Source organism: Stegostoma tigrinum, chromosome 34 (assembly GCF_030684315.1).
Source record: "Stegostoma tigrinum isolate sSteTig4 chromosome 34, sSteTig4.hap1, whole genome shotgun sequence".
Classification (NCBI taxonomy): Eukaryota; Metazoa; Chordata; class Chondrichthyes; order Orectolobiformes; family Stegostomatidae; genus Stegostoma; species Stegostoma tigrinum.
Genome location: NC_081387.1, coordinates 25,497,441 through 25,513,871, shown reverse-complemented (window position 1 = coordinate 25,513,871; position 16,431 = coordinate 25,497,441). Strand labels below are relative to the sequence as shown.

The 16,431-nt window shown below is 45.3% G+C and overlaps 1 protein-coding gene across 1 annotated transcript; it reads left to right on the top strand.

Annotated features, from left to right (window-relative positions):
• The first annotated feature begins 13,082 nt into the window (after positions 1 to 13,082).
• Positions 13,083 to 16,222, top strand: LOC125446525 (prostaglandin E synthase-like). Its single transcript, XM_048520160.1, has 3 exons — positions 13,083 to 13,290; positions 14,641 to 14,723; positions 15,539 to 16,222. The coding sequence occupies exons 1-3, from the start codon at positions 13,174 to 13,176 to the stop codon at positions 15,786 to 15,788; spliced, it is 450 nt and encodes a 149-aa protein (XP_048376117.1). The 5' UTR covers positions 13,083 to 13,173; the 3' UTR covers positions 15,789 to 16,222.
• The last annotated feature ends 209 nt before the right edge of the window (positions 16,223 to 16,431 follow it).

The window sequence follows — 16,431 nt, the reverse complement described above, 5'->3', positions numbered from 1 at the left end:
ACCTGACACATAGGAAGAGGTCGTGGTTGTTGGAGGTCAGTCATCTCAGCTCCAGGACATCTCTACAGGAGTTCCCCAGGGTGGTATCTTAGATCCAACCATCTTCAGCTGCTCCATCAATGACATTCTTTCCATCAAAGCATCAGAAGTGGGAATGCTCGCAATGATTGAACAACATTTGGCATCATTCACAAGTCCTCAGATACTGAAGCAGTCCGTGTTCAAAGAAGATCTGAACAATATCCAGGCTTGGGCTGACAATTGATAAGTAGCAATTACGCCACACAAATGCTAGGCAATGACCATCACCAATAAGAGAGAATCTAACTTCCTTTTAAAGTTTCAATGGTATTCATACATTGAATTCCCCTCCAGCAACAACTTAGTGGGCAGGGGGGTGGGGGTGGCAGGGGGTGATCATTGACCAGAGTCCGAACTGCACCAACCATGACTATAATAATAAGATTTAAAACTAACTCCAGCATCAAAATCCAATGAACAACAAAGTTATCAACTAGCCACCCAGTTATTGATGATGTCCCGCACCATTATCTACTCCAGGCTTATCTCAAAACTCCGAGACCTCGGCCTCAGCTTCACCCTCTGCAACTGGTTCCTCAGCTTCCCAACCTACAGACTGTAATCAGTGAGGATAGACAACTGCACCTCCTCCACGATCACATTCAACACTGGAGCCCCTCCAAGGATGCGGCCTCAGTCCCCTGCTGTACTCCCTTTCCACTCACAACTGTGTTGCCAAATCCCAAATGAGCACCATCTACAGGTTTGCTGATGACATCACCGCAATGGGATGGATGTCTAACAACAAATCAGAATAGAGAAGGGAGATAAAGGGCTTGGTGTTGTAGTGCAATGAGAACAACCTCCCTCTCAGTGTCAGCAAAACTAAAGGACTGATCATTGACTTCATAAAGAGAGGAGGAGCTCATGCACTCATCTACATCAACGGAGTAGAAGTTGAGACATTGGAGTGTCAAGTTCCTCAGAATGATGATAAACAACAATCTGCCCTGGACTTCTCACATAGATGCAATGGTCAAGAAGGCCTAAAAATGCCTCTTCTTCCTCAGGCGTCTCAGGAAATTTCGCATCTCCATAAGGTCCCTCACCAACTTCTACAGAAGCAGCATTGAAAGCATACTCTAGGGCTGTATCCCGGCCGAGTTTGGCAACTGTTCTGTCATGGACTGTAAGAACCTACAGAAGATTGAATGCAAACCCTGACCATCACAGAAGCAAATTTCCCATCCATTCTCTCCATTTATACCTCTTGTTGCTGTGGAAAGGCTGCCAACATCAGCAAAGACCCCTCCCACCTGCTAATGCTCTCCACTAATCCCATCCGTCAGGCAGAAGAATACGGAAGCTTGAGCACATGCACCATCAGGTTCAAGAACAGCTTCTTCCTTACCATGATTAGACTGATGAATGAACTCTCTAATAATGTCAAAATAATGTTGACCTTGCTTCATGCACTTCCTGTGAAGTGTATCCTGTATACCTCACTCTGTCTAAGCACCCTATGATCTGTATGCCCTTCTCCTCTATGATCTGCCTGTACTGCTCACAAACAAAGCTTTTCACTGTACTAAGGTACATGTGACTACAATAAATCATATCAAATCAAATCATTGACCAATGAATGGCTGGTTCGGGGCTAGCATCAGGTGATGGTTTGCAGTGAGGATAATGGAAGAAATTAATCAGCCAATACTTTCACAAACAAACTATGAAGGTGGGATGGAAAGGGGGTGGTGCCTTTTACGCATCAGTGGGCATCACCATCTCCTTTAGGACACTCATCACCTCTTGATATCAAACTCCAAATTCTTTTACAGACCCCACTACTTTCACTGCTCTTGAGGTCTCCCCAATGTTCCCCCATCCAAATCTCTGGAAATAATCCAAGTCTGGGATCATACTGGCTTCATCGTTGCAGGGAGGGATCGGCATTGAGGTGTGTTGCTGAGGGACAGCGCAACTCCTTTTTAAAGGATGTTGGTTCACAACCAATATCTGGGTGGGGTGGGGGGGTGGTGAGGCGGGGGGAGAAGTGCAGAATGAACAGCAGTCTACGCCCCACCCTCCCCCGGCTTTAATAGCCAGCCTCAGGTAGACAGCAGCCGTTCAAGAAGGCAGCTCACTACCTTCCCATTGCCAATGAAAGATGGCTCGTAGATTCTGGCCTCACGAGCGATGCCCAGGAATGAATTAAATCAAAACAGATAAATGTGTCCATCTCCTTGGGAGTTTGAGTAAAGCTCTGATGGTCAAAGATCCTGAGGCAACAAATGAGATAATTTGGCAAGCTGCAAAGCCTTTGCCCTTCCAAAGTCACACAAATCACCAACATTTATTCCTCATCTCAATCCACTAAAGATAGTGCACAGTACGTTTGTGCTGTTTGACTGGGACCATGGTCTAGTTAACGTTGTAACTGTCCATTCTGTTTATATCCTTCAGTTCCTCTTGGAATAGCCTCTTTGCCATGAAGAAAACATTCAGTTCCCTCTCCAACATGGACAGCTTTCAATCAGACAATCAGAATCCCTACAGTGTGGAAAGATGCCATTTAGCCCATCAAGACTTTGCTGTCCCTCTGCAGAGCATCCCACCTGGATCCAGCCCAGGACCCTCTCATTACTGAAATGGATACCTTCAGGAGCTGACCACATTATGTCTGTTTTTCATTTCCCCCTAACTTCTCCATCCACATCCTCACAATTCCGACTCCCTCCGCACATATCTTTTCTTGTTTGTTCTGAGTAGAAAGGACAAATGCTCTCCTTTTCAGATTTGACAATTTTTTCCTTTCCTCACCATTAACAACTCCTTTGTCCTTTTTCATCCCACCCCCAATACCATCTACACTCTTGCTCCTCCTTTGCCTTCGTCAATATTGTGAAACAAAATCTACTTTCCAGCTTCGAAGAAGTAATTCCAGGCTCAAAATGTTTGCTTTGTTTCCCTCTTGTCAAATGTTGTCAGGTTTTTCCGGCTTTCTTTCATAGAATCCTTTCAGTGTAGAAGTAGGCCATTCAGCCCACACTGATCTTCTGAGAAGCCTCCCACCCAGACCCACCCCATCCTGCATTTCCCATGTCCAATCCGATAGGCAATTTACAATGGCCAATCCATCTAACCTGCACATCTTTGGGCTGTAGAGGAAACCCACACAGACCACAGGGACAATGTGCAAACTCCACACAGACATTCACCTGAGAGCAAAATCAAACCCAGGTCCCCGGCACTGTAAGGCAGCAGTGCTAACCACTGAGCCACTGGGCCACTCACTGCTTTCTCCTACGGTTGTTATCTGGTTGAATAGGAATTGAAAATCATCATCCTTACCCAGTCTGGTTTATATGTGACTCCAAACCCGCATCATTGAGATGTCGTCTTAACTTCAAATAGATTCCACCCTCTTCACAACAAATATCGAGAAAGCTGGAGGATGAACGCAGGAGGCCAAGCAGCATCTTAGGAGCACAAAAGCTGACGTTTCGGGCCTAGACCCTTCATCAGAAAACTCTTCCACCCAGACCAGGATCCAATTCCAGAGCTACTGACTGCGTCCCACTCTTGCCGGACGGTACCAGCCTATGGTATATTCCCGAGGTTAGCCATCATCACTGTGGCAGGCCTTCTCTGCCCCCATGTTATTGCCCAACTTCGGTCCTGCATCAGCGTGTCCCCTGTGGAAATCCTCATTGCTGCAGTATTTTAACTTCTAGTTGTGACTGTCCCGTTTCCCGTACACTGAAGATTGTCCAAAAACTCCGTGCTCACTGACCTACACGGAGCCTTGGTTGGACAGGGCCTAGTTCGCTCAATTTGTGGCTCTCTTCCGTCTCTGTGACCTTATTCCCTGCGATCTCTCCTGACCTTCTGTGCATTTATTTCTCTGTCATTACTGAGACCCAGCTCGTTAGCCCTGAAAACCCCGAGAGTCTCTCGCTGAACCTCTCCTCTTTGATTCATTTCCCTCCTCGCAAAAGTCTGCTTAAAACCTCCTTCATACACCATCTGCCCTGATATCACCCTCGCGCAGCTGTCATTTCGCTTATCAAGCTCCTGTGGAGAGCCTCGGGGATATTTTATTGCGGTGAAGGTGCTATATTGCTGTAAGTTGCTGTTGTTAGCCTCCAGCAAACAGCTTCCAGATATCAGTGCTGCCACAGCCCGTGTCCCTACTTGGTATTAACTGTGAGATGAAACTGTTGTTTGACACGCTCCACCCAGTTACTATCAGAGCACAAAGTGATTGATTCAGCCGGCTGGAGGAAGGAGAGAAACCGATTCAACAACGTGGCTGCGATCACGTACACATCTGTGCCCTCTGCACCCCGAGCTTTGTTTCAGTTCAGTTTCCGGCCCTTGAGGCTTTGTAGTGTTGATAATGTCATTGTGCCAGATATCCAGAGTCTGCAGGTTAATGTTGGGATCACACATAATGGGAACTGCACATGCTGGAGAATCCGAGATAACAAAGTGTGGAGCTGGATGAACACAGCAGGCCTAGCAGCATCTCAGGAGCACAAAAGCTGACGTTTCGGGCCTAGACCTTTCATTAGAGAGGGGGGTGGGGTGAGGGTTCTGGAATAAATAGGGAGAGAGGGGGAGGTGGACCAAAGATGGATAGAGGAGGAGATAGGTGGAGAGGAGAGTATAGGTGGGGAGGTAGGGAGGGGATAGCTCATTTCGGGAAGACGGACAGGTCAAGGGGGTGGGATGAGGTTAGTAGGTAGGAAATGGAGGTGCGGCTTGAGGTGGGAGGAGGGGATAGGTGAGAGGAAAAACAGGTTAGGGAGGTGGGGATGAGCTGGGCTGGTTTAGAGATGCAGTGGGGGGAGGGGACAAGCTGGGCTGGTTTTGGGATGCAGTGGGGGAAGGGGAGATTTTGAAGCTTGTGAAGTCCACGTCGATACCATTGGGCTGCAGGGTTCCCAAGCGGAATATGAGTTGCTGTTCCTGCAACCTTCAGGTGGCATCATTGTGGCACTGCAAGAGGCCCAGGATGGACATGTCGTCTAAGGAATGGGAGGGGGAGTTAAAATGGTTCGCGACTGGGAGGTGCAGTTGCTAATTGCGAACCAAGCGGGCCCCAAGCCTCTGCTTGTTTTCCCCAATGTAGAGGAAAGCACAATGGGTATAGTAGATACAGTATACCACATTGGCAGATGTGCAGGTGAACAGGATTAATTCATGGCCTCATTGGGAAGGAGCAGCAGTAATATTATTCAGTTTGATTGAGAAATAAAGAGGGACTAAGAACAGGATTCCTTTCTTTAAAAAATGGCCAAGGCAGGACAATTTACAATGGAAATAGGGAAACAGCAGAGAAGCTATTAAGTATAGAGAAGTGTGGCATCAGGAGCCCAAGCAAAGCTGGCATCAATGGGTATCGGGGTTGGAGTCCACTGGTTGGAGTCATGCCTGACACATAGGAAGATATTGGAGCTCAGTTATCTCAGCTCCAGGACATCTCTACAGGAGTTCCTCAGGATTGAGTCCTAGGCCCAACCATCTTCAGCTGCTTTATCAATGACCTTGCCGCCATCAGATAGTCAGAAGTGGGGATGTTTGCTGATGATTTCACAATGTTCAGCATCATTTGCCAACCCTCAGATGCTGAAGCAGTCCATGTTTGATTTCAGTAAAACCGGGATAATATTCCGACTTGGGTGGCAAAACGGCAAGTAACATTTATGCTCAGCAATGGCCATCTCCAACAAGACAAAACATAGCCACTGAATGTTGAATTGATGGTATTATGATCTGAATCCCGCGCAATCAAGTTCCTGGGAGGGTGTCATTGCCCAGAACCTGAACTGCAACAGCCATAGTAAATACAATGTCTACAATAGCAGGTCAGAGACCAGACATCCTGCATTGAGCACCGTCAGCCACCTACAAGGCACAAGTCAGGAGTGTGATTGAATACTCCCCATTTGCCTGGGCGGCAAGTGGCTCCAACCACACTCGAAGCTTCAGCATCATCAAGAACAAAGCAGTCCCCACTTGAGTGGCACCACATACATAAACATCCACTCTCTCCACCACCAACACTCAGTAGCAGCGTTATAATCTACTAGATGCACTGCAGAAATTCACCAAAAATACTTAAACAGCACATTCCAAATCCACGACCATTTCCACCTAGGGGCAAGGACAGCAGATATATGGGAACATCACCCCGTTCAAATTCCCTTCCAAATTACTCCCCATCCTGACTGTTCCTTCACTGTTGTAGGTCAAAACCCTGGAATTCTCTCCCTAAGGGCATTGTAGGTCTATGCACAGCACATACAGCAGCAATTCAAGTAGGCAACTCACAACCACTTTCTCAAGGGGCAACTGGGGGCGGGTAATAAATGCTGGGCCCAGACAGCAATGCCCACATCCCGTGAATAAACATTAAAAAAAGGAACATGCCACATCGGCTAGTGGTTGAACTTAACACTACAAGTAAAATCTATTCTTGTTCAGCCAGCTTCAAAACGTTCAGTTTATGACAAACAGCCAAAACAGTTAAGCTTGCAATGAGCACAGGTTTGCACATGATGCACCCCACCTTCCTGGACACTGAGTGAAAAAGTATATTTGATCAGCCAAGGCTTGGAGAGACAGACAGCAGCTTAATGTGCCAAAGCTGAGGGCGTGGAAGGACAAACAAAACAACTTGTCATTCACTCCTCACTTGCAGTCATTTGACAACAGGCCTAAACATTTACGAACACAACCCAGGCAAAGGAAAATGAAGAGCTGCTTTTTGTTTGGGAGTTGCTGTATAATGGCATTAGTTGCTGAAGGAACTTTCTGCTTTATGTTTCATTGAGCAAGATCTCTCAGCTTCCATTTTGAGTCTGTACTAAGTCAACATCATCCGGTTACAAACTACCATGAGGGTTCCCTCAATCACCCTGGTGACCCCTCCTGGCATCTGCCATGGCTATAGATGGAAGCATTCTCCTCCCCACTGAGGCACTAACTCGTGAGTCCAAGATGCCTGTTTCAGCATATTAAAGCAGGTTGACAATTCCCAAAAACACACTGAGGGTACACTGCATTGCCAGAGGTGCTATTTTCAAATCAGATGCTTTTCCAGGACCATGACTGGATGTAATTGACTCATCGAGATGTGCAGCACAGAACAATGTTCTTCAGCCCATTGCATCTGCACTGGTCAAAAACCACCAGTTAACTTCCCGAGTCCCATTTCCTGTCACTTGGCCTGTAGCCCTGTATACTTTGGCCTTGCAATTGCACACTGAATACTTCTTAACTGTTATGAGAGTTTCTGCCTCTACCACCCTTAAGGTCATTGCGTTCCATTGCGTAACAAGAGTTACTCATAAATCTGATAGGAATGCTGCAGTATCATCCTTATCAGACCACAGTGTGATATCAACTTCACTCCTGTCTTGGTTCAGGTGAAATGTTGAAGGGGAATCTGGGTAAGTATGGGGGATAGTGAAGTGAAGATGATATCAATAGACTGGGATAGAGAGAGAGAGAGAGAGAGAGACAAAGAGAGAGACACACAGAGAAACAAGTTGGGCTGAATAGCTCTTTCTGCCCAGCACATTCTGGGAAGGCTGTGTAAATCAGATATAAAATGGAAAACTTTTGACAATCCTGGCTCTGTGCAGCTGAAATAATGCCCTCAACACTCCATCCGACTCTCTGCCACTGATATCGGACAGCTCCAGGGTAATTCTGACACTTTCCTCCCGCTCCATCCAGAAGGGTATGGGCAGCAGATACATGGGAACACCACCCACTGCAGGGTACCCTCCGAACCACTCACAATCCTGACTTGGAAATGTATCACCACTCTCTCAGGGTCGCTGCATTAAAATTCTGGAATTCCATGCCTAATGACATAGGTCTACCCACAGCACATGGATTGCAGTGGTCAAGAAGGCAGCTCACAGCCACGTTCTCAAAGGCAACTAGTGACTGGCAATAGAAGCTCCACACTTATCAGCATCAAATTCAGTCCTGAGGTGGTGACAGCTGCTAAATCAATGCCAGTTGTTGTTTTTTTTTTCTGGGTTTAACTCCAGAATACACAGGCATGAAAAAGAGACAACTGAGTCTCTTGCACTGCTCACCACAAGCAGCAGCTAATGTTGGTGGGTAGGACAGAGAAGGAGGTGGAAGCTGGGGCTTGGAGAGGTGGGAAATATGCTGTGCGTGGTGGGAGATACGTGTTCGGTCTAACGTGGCTGTTTATAAAGTGACTCATCCAATAAACACGGAAGCCAAAGCATCACCATCATGGGGCCCTGCCTGAGGCAGATGAGGGCAAACTCTGAAAGATAACAACGCTGATTGTTCTGGAATTGAGCGATACATTGGCAGCACTGCTGGATCGCGTGCTTTATCCCATTCCGATCCTGCCCAGTCTTGTTCAGGATCTCTGTTTATCCAAACCACGTGCTCAGAGTGGAAGCTTCTGTCCCAGGCAGGCCTTCCTTTATTCATTCACAGGATGTGGTCATGGTCATTATACCAATGTGTAGTGTCCCTCCTGAACTGCCCCTTAGGAGGGACAGTGTCCTTCTCAAATACATCAATATCCCAAAGGCCAAGTCACAGGCAAAGTCATTGCACAGACTGTGTACAGCAAGACTGGACCAGACTGGGTGTAGACCAGCCCAGACTGGGTACAGATCAGTTACTGGCTGGGCCAGACTGGGTACAGACCAGGTACAGACTGAGTTGGATTGGGTAAAAATCAGATGCAGACTGGGCAGGACTAGGTACAGATCAGGCACAGACTGAACTAGACCATGTAAAGATCAGGTATAGATTGGGCTGGACTAGGCCCAGATCAACTACAGAATAGGAGGAGTCTATTCAGCCCTCATAACTCTTGCTATTCAAAGAGATAATATCCTAACTCCATTTACAAACCTCGGCTCCATAATCCCTTACCCAACTACAATCTATCAATCTCAGTTATCAAGTTATTATGAAGCCATCAGCTTTCTCGGAGATTTGATCAGAATCCAACATTGATTGGCAATGCAGTAACTGAGGGAGTATTCAAAGAGAAGTAGGCTCAGGCACAGAAAGAATGCATCCCCAAAGAGGAGGTAAGGGAAGGTATCCAAAGGCAGAGCTTTTAGGGTGACACAGAATCAGAGAAGGATTGCAGCATACTGTGGCCCAGTGACTCTGTGCTAGCTGAGCAAAGAAGAAATTCAGTCAGTGGCAGTTTCCCACTGTGTCCTCACTGTCCCCATACATTCTCCATTTCCTAACATCATCTAAACCCTGTTGGAGTGCCTCGAATAAACCTGCCCCCGTCATAATCTTGGGCAGTGCATTTTAGCTCTCACTGCAAGAGAAAATGATTCGTCCTATCACTGTTGCTTCTTTTATTAACTGTCTGTAATTGCCATCCTTCTGTATCATCCTTGTGCCAATAGGAACAGCTTCTCCTGACTTGCTCTGTCCAGAACTTTCATGGTTTTGAAAATATCACTTGAATCTCCTCATAAGCATCTCCAGGGAAGACAGTTTCACAATTTCCCTACAGAACCAAATTTCTTCACGCCGGGAGCCATCTCATGAATCTTTTCTGCACTCCCTCTGATGCCTCTGCATTGTTGCAAAAGTACAGTGCCCAGAACTGGACACGGTCCTCCAGCTGAGGCAGAAACTGTGCTTTATACAAGTGCCACATGATAGAGTGATTAAAGGGAGACAGGCAATGAGGGTTTGAATAAGTATAGGGTTTATAATGACCAAAGTGAACAGAATGTAGAAAATATGAAGGGTATCAAGAAAGGAAATGGTGGGATACAGTCAGAAAGTCATACAGCATGAAAACAAGCCCTTCAGTCCAACTAGCTCATGCTTACCATAAACTCAAACTAAACCATTTCCACCTGCTGCATTTGACCCACATTCCTCGAAATATTTCTTATTCATGTACTTATCTAAATTACTTTTAAACATTTGTAACTGTACCCACATTCCCCACTTCCTCTGGAAGTTAATTCCGTACATAAACCACTCTCTCTGGAAAGAAAAAAATGCCGCTCATGTTTTACATAAATCTCTCGCCTCTCACCTTAAAAATATGCCCCCTAATCTTTAAATCTCCTATCTCAGGTAAAAGACACCTGCCATCCACCTCAACTATACCCCTCATTATTTTATAAATCTCTGTACGGTCATTTCTTAACTTTCTATAGTCAAACGAAAAAGCCCTAACCTGTCCAGCATTTCCTTACAATCCAAACCCTCCATTCCCAGCAACATCCTGGTTATTCTCTTCTGAACCATCTCCATCTTGATAATAACCTTCCTGTAACAGGGTGACCTGAACAGGACACAGTATTCCAGAAGAGGCCTCACCACGTCCTGTACAACCTCAGCACAATGTTCCAACTCCTGTACTCCAAAGGACACAGCAATGAAGGCAAGTGTGCTCAAAATCTACATGTGATGCAAACGTCAAAGAATTATGTACCTGACCCCTTAGGTCTCCTTGTTCCTCAACACTGACCAAGACTCTACTTTTACTTGGAAAAGTCTTGCCTTTCTTTGTTTTAGGTAGAGTATGAGAATGGACTTTTGGTTGACATGAAGACAGAGGAGATGGTTAGATTAGATTCCCTACAGTGTGGAAACAGGCCCTTTGGCCAACAAGACCACACTGCCCCTTGAATAATCCCACCCAGACCCATCCTTCTATAACCCACACACCCCTAAACACTACGGGCAATTTAGCATGGCCAATCCACCTAACCTGCACATCTTTGGACTGTGGGAGGAAAGCGGAGCACCTGGAGGAAACCCACGCAGACACGGGGAGAATGTGCAAACTCCACACAGACAGTCGCCCGAGGCAGGAATCGAACCCGGGTCCCTGGCGTTGTGAGGCAGCAGTGCTAACCACTGAGCCAACATGCTGCCCGTTGATGTATAACCATAAGGCCCAGGATAATATTCCAGCAGAATGAGTTCAAATGGCACGGAGGTGTCCTTGTTGGTTGCTTAGTGCAGTTTGCTGGACAGCTGGCTTGCGATGGACAGAGATGCCAAAAATGCAGGTTCAGTTCCAGGTGTCACCCTCCTTTTCAATGTCACCCCTCCCTGAGGTGCAATGACCCTCAGGTCAAACCACCACCAGCCCTCTCTGTCTAATATGACTACCAGTAGATGTTGCAATTAAAGCAATGAAAACTGGAAGTATAGAGTGAGTCTCAGTAATTATGATCATGAAACTATCATTGAATATGTTTTAAAAATTGGTTCACTAATGTCCTTTAGGGAAGGAAATTGGCTGTCTTTACCTGGTCTGGCCTACACGTGACTGCAGACCCACAATAATGTGATTGACTCTTCACTACCTGAGGAATCCACCAGGTATAAAAGTGTTACCTACTGGAAAATGAGTCGGAGTGCTTCTCTTTCTGAAGTCAACAAGACCATTCAGATCAGTGTATCACATTTAGCAGTTTAATTGGTTTTATCTATTCTTCTGGGAGGTTCAAGGTGCGATTAAGGATGAGCAACGCATTTTGACCTTGCTTATGATGTCGCAGCCCAGTAAATAATTTTATTTTAAAAACCCACAATAATATTTTATAAAGATACACATTTAAGGGCGAAAATAGAGACACATTTTTGAAGGCAGTGCTCATGTGAGGTATTAAATACTATCCAAAGAGAATTGGTCATCCTCAAATTCAAGAACAAATTAGCTCTGGGTGTAATGTACCCTGTGATTTTGAAAGATGTTAATATTTTTAGGGACTTGTGGAGCTTCAGTCAGAGCTGAGGAAGCAACCCATAGGTTCATTAAAGTAACTTACATGGAGACACTTTGAAAGACAAGAATTTGATGCAAATTTCGTTGCTGTTGAAGATATTCAGGTTCATAAAGAAAAGTAAGTTCATATTCATGAAAGAATATTGGCAAGTTGTGTTTGAGTAACTTGCTCAAGTACTCGAAAGACGAGTGAGTTTTAACGAGGACAGAGTTGCTCACATTTTGTAGCTAGGCTTTCAAAAGTCATTTGGCAAAGTAACGCTGAGGACGCTCCTCAGCACCTTAAATTGCTGCTTGTTTGAATAGAACTTGAACATGACTGCTGTTTCCTGTTCTGCATCAATCAGGACAGGTTTGCTAGAAGGCCAGATCTTGTAGGCTTTCAAGGTACAATATTAGCTACAGGTGCAAAAATTTTAATTCAGCTTTGGAATTGTGGGACAAAAAACGGAATTGTGCTGAACGGATGTTGGCAGACTCAGAGCAGACGCTGCCCAGAGTATTCTCTAGAGGGCTACTTTCTGGTCAAAACTTGTGATGTATTATTTTTAAGTTTCTCAGGTCCCACAAAATTCATAAATGTGGTGGACCTGAACTGACTTTGACAGGACTTTGACATCACTGAAATGAACTGATGAAATTTAATGCAGGAAAGGGTGTATTTTAGTGAGAGAGAGAGGCAATGGGATCTAAACCACATAATTAGGATTACAAAATATCTGTGCAAACTGGAGGAAAGTACGAGGGAATTATTCCAACCTGGATTATTCACTGACATGGGAGTGAAAGCAGATTAAATGGTAATTATAAAATAAAAAATGGGGAAAGAAAAGGAATAATTGGGGAAAGAGGAGTGGGTAGGATGAGAGGAACAGATAGATAAAAGCTCTAGTATGGGCAAGATGGGCTGAATGATCTTCTCCTGTGTTGGGTCATTCTATGCTTTCTTAACCTATGAGTGACGTACAGCATTGTATTAGGATAAAAGTTCAGCTCTGCTGAGTCAAAAAAAGGTTGCATCAGACTACTTTACACACAATTTGCTAAATAGCAGCTTTCCCTTAAACTAATATTCCTATGTTGTTTGCTGACCCACAAAAGGATGTTCAGAAATCATGAAAAATCCTTCTCATGAATTAACATTCAAATTCTCACATGGTCTGATGCAATCGATGTAACGCAGTGGAGTAACTCCAGTACAAGTCCTGGCAGGCTGGATCAAGGTGTCTGATTCACAAACCACTTCCTTCCCCCCTTCAATGTCCAGTCACATCCTCCGTGGCTGACAGAAAGCATATAAGAGGCTGAGCTGTATCCCGGTGCCTTAACAAACTGTGTACGAGCAGAAATCAGCCAAGATGATTCTGAATTTGACAAATGAGGTCTTCTGTTCCTTTGTCTTCTATGCCGTCCTCTTGCTTATTAAGATGTTCGCTCTCGCGGTGCTGACAGGCCAAGTCAGACTACGTAAAAAGGTAGGAATTGTTTCGATTGATTTGCTCAGCCTCCTTTGGCTTAGGGTCATGGAATTGTACAGCACAGAAACATTTAGTCTAGCTTGCCCATGCTGACCAGATAACCTAAATTAATTTAGTCCTATTTGCCAGCATATGGCCCATATCCCTCTAAATTCTTTCTATTCATATACCCTTCCAGGTGCCTTTTAAGTGTTGTAATTGTACTATCCTCCAACCATGGCAGCTCATTCTATATAAACACCACACTCTGCATGAAAAGGTTTCCCCTTAAGTCCCTTTTAACTTTTTCTCCTCTCACTATAAACTTATGCCTTCTAGTTTTGGACTCACGTAACCTGGGATGATTTCATGAAACCATGATTTCATAAACCTCTATAAGGTCACCTCTCAGCCTTCAATGCTCCAAGGAAAATAGTTGCAGCCTATTTAGCCTCTCCCTATAGCTCAAAACCGCCCAATCCCAGCAACATCTTTGTAAATCTTTTCTGAACCCTTTCAAGTTTCACAACATTTTTCCTATAGCAGGGAGATCAGAATTGAATACAGTTCAATCCAGGCTTAATACAAGTGAAGGTGTGTGATTGTTTGTGTTTGATTAACCTCTTAATGCTCACTACAGTCAATTTTCCTCACTCCCAACATTGTGGTTTGCTCAATGGTGTAGGATGATCATCTCTGAGGCAGTTGAAGGTGCAAAGTTGACTGAGAGTTCGTATGCGGTGCTGGAATAGATTTAGAGCCATTACAAAGGAGGGTGGTATAACTGGAGGAGATATGCTCTGAACCATTTCCGCAGTGGTCTATTGGTCTCCGAGTGGAATAACATTCCACAAGTTTGTATTTCTCCTGGGCCTGACCCTTTGTCTTGGAAGAAGAGAAAGAAAGTTCTCTACCTGGTGCTGCGGGGTCATTCTGTCACTCAGAGGCAACCACATCCTTTGAATGAATTAAAAAAACACACTGGTATGCTTTACATGATAAAGCAGAGGGGCAGGGGTAAAAGTACTAGACAGTAGGGAATCAGATTTAAATTATCCCCTAACTGTGATATAGACCATACTCTTGGCTAAGCTGGAGATGTTTTATTTTTCACTTATAGTTGGGTCCGGTTTCGGCCATGTGCCTTCTCTCTCAGATTCACGGGGTCCTGTTATGTTGGAGCTGAGCATTGATACCTGTATTAGCCTAACAGGTCTCTCGGCCTGTGCTTTAGGAGTCAGGGTAGACACAGGGAGAGGGATGGCAGGACAGTGACAGTGAAAATAAGGGGAAAGTCTCGGCCTCCCCATACTGTTAGCTGTGATGAAATTAACACTGTGTTTTACCAAACTGTCCATTCTCTCCTAGGCTTTCGCCAATCCAGAAGATGCTCTGAGGCATGGAGACCTGAAGCTGTGCCGAACAGACCCAGATGTGGAGCGTTGTCGGAGGTAAGCATCTCACACCAGGGAGGGGGCTGCAGAGCACCACAGAACCCAGTCTGTCCCTCCAGCTCCCTTCAATTTGGCCAGAGGGATTGCTTAGTCTCCCCAGGCTGGAGGGAGCTGTCACTGTGTACTGGGCAGCACAGATAGTCCCTTACCTTCTCCTTTTGACAAAGTGGCCACTGCTTGGGTGTTGTGCTGCCAGTGGTCTGAATGACCAGGAGCTGGTTAAAGTCAAAACACTTCCTTCCTGGCCATTCGGGATCTATCGCTTACCTCCCTCAGTGTTCCTGCAGACAATACAACTTCCAGCTTTCACACGGTCTTCTCACTTTCATTAAGCCCTCCCTCTCTCTTTTGTTCTCTCTCTCCTTCTCTCTGCCCCTCTCTCTCTCTTGCTCTCTCTCACTTGGTCTCTCTCTCTCTTTCTTTCTGTCTCTCTCCATGACAACCTTCTTTCTTTGCATTTCCTTTTACCAAGGCCTTAACCCATCACCCAGACATCACCCATGTTAATAACACATCGAAACATGGAAAAGAGGAACAGGAGGAGGCTATTGATCACTAATCTCAATAGCCTGCTCTTGCTCTCCCACCATATCCTTTGATCCCTATAGCCCCAAGTTCTGTTTCCTATCCGTTGAAATCCTGCAATGTTTTGACCTCACCTCCTTCTTGTGGGAGTGAATGCTATAGGCTCACCCTTTCCTGGGCGCAAGCAACCACCAAACGCAGCTCCACCAGTCTCCATCCATGTATTCACCATAGCCAGGTGTGTCTCACCTCCAACTAAGCTGTTGTTTCTGTTTTAACCATTGCAGGGCTCACCGTAACGATATGGAGTGCATCTATCCCTTCTTCTTCCTGGGCGTGCTGTACTGTTTCCTGGACCCCAGTCCGTCCATTGCAAGGATCCACTTCAGGATTTTCTTCCTGGCCAGATTGCTTCACACCGTGGCCTATCTGTTCGCCCTGAAGGCCCCAACCAGATCCCTGGCCTACACTGTGGGGCAGATCCCATGTTTCTCCATGGCCCTCAAGATTCTCATCAGTGTTGCCTCCTACTGGTGAAGGAAGGGTGGACTGCTCATTGTTTGAAGGAATGAATCTGATCCAATTCCACTGGGTCATTGCAGGATTCCCTTTAACTGCCTACATCTCTGGGACTGGAGGCTTGAGGAAGTAACAGACCGGTCAGAGCTCAGTCTGTGATCCTGGACAAAGGACCAGACAAATCACCTTTCTGATGATTTAACCAAAGCTTATAATTGGGTGCAGTGTTAGACCCACATCAACTCTACTCACCTTACTGATGTCAGCTTAAAACAACCCCTTACCCCACCAGTGGCACCTGGGCAGATTTAGATTGCATGTATTGTGGAATATCTGATCCAGTTTTATCCACCCCTCATTGAAGTCAACAAAAATTAAATGATAATAAGTTAATGGTACAGTTATTTACAATATCAGTCTGTCATTTTAATGCACCAGGTTGCTATGTCATATTTTATCCCTATTTTGAGTTTTATTTATGTATTTATGTTAATTTTTAATTTAATATAAGTTAAACGTGTAAGTTAGAATCCTGGATTGCCTTAATGATTATTAATAAATTATATGATCTGAAACTATTCTCCCTCCTCTGTCTCTCTCTGTCTCTCCCCCTCTCTTCTGGTGGTGAGGGTATCAAGGATGTGATAATTAAGGATGGAAG

What these genes read in the sequence shown, in the direction of transcription:
- LOC125446525 (XM_048520160.1), top strand. Translation starts at nt 13,174, where the DNA reads ATGATTCTGAATTTGACAAATGAGGTCTTCTGTTCCTTTGTCTTCTAT. An exon ending in AAGTCAGACTACGTAAAAAG is followed by an intron (nt 13,291 to 14,640) that starts GTAGGAATTGTT and finishes ATTCTCTCCTAG; the next exon opens with GCTTTCGCCAATCCAGAAGA. An exon ending in GATGTGGAGCGTTGTCGGAG is followed by an intron (nt 14,724 to 15,538) that starts GTAAGCATCTCA and finishes TAACCATTGCAG; the next exon opens with GGCTCACCGTAACGATATGG.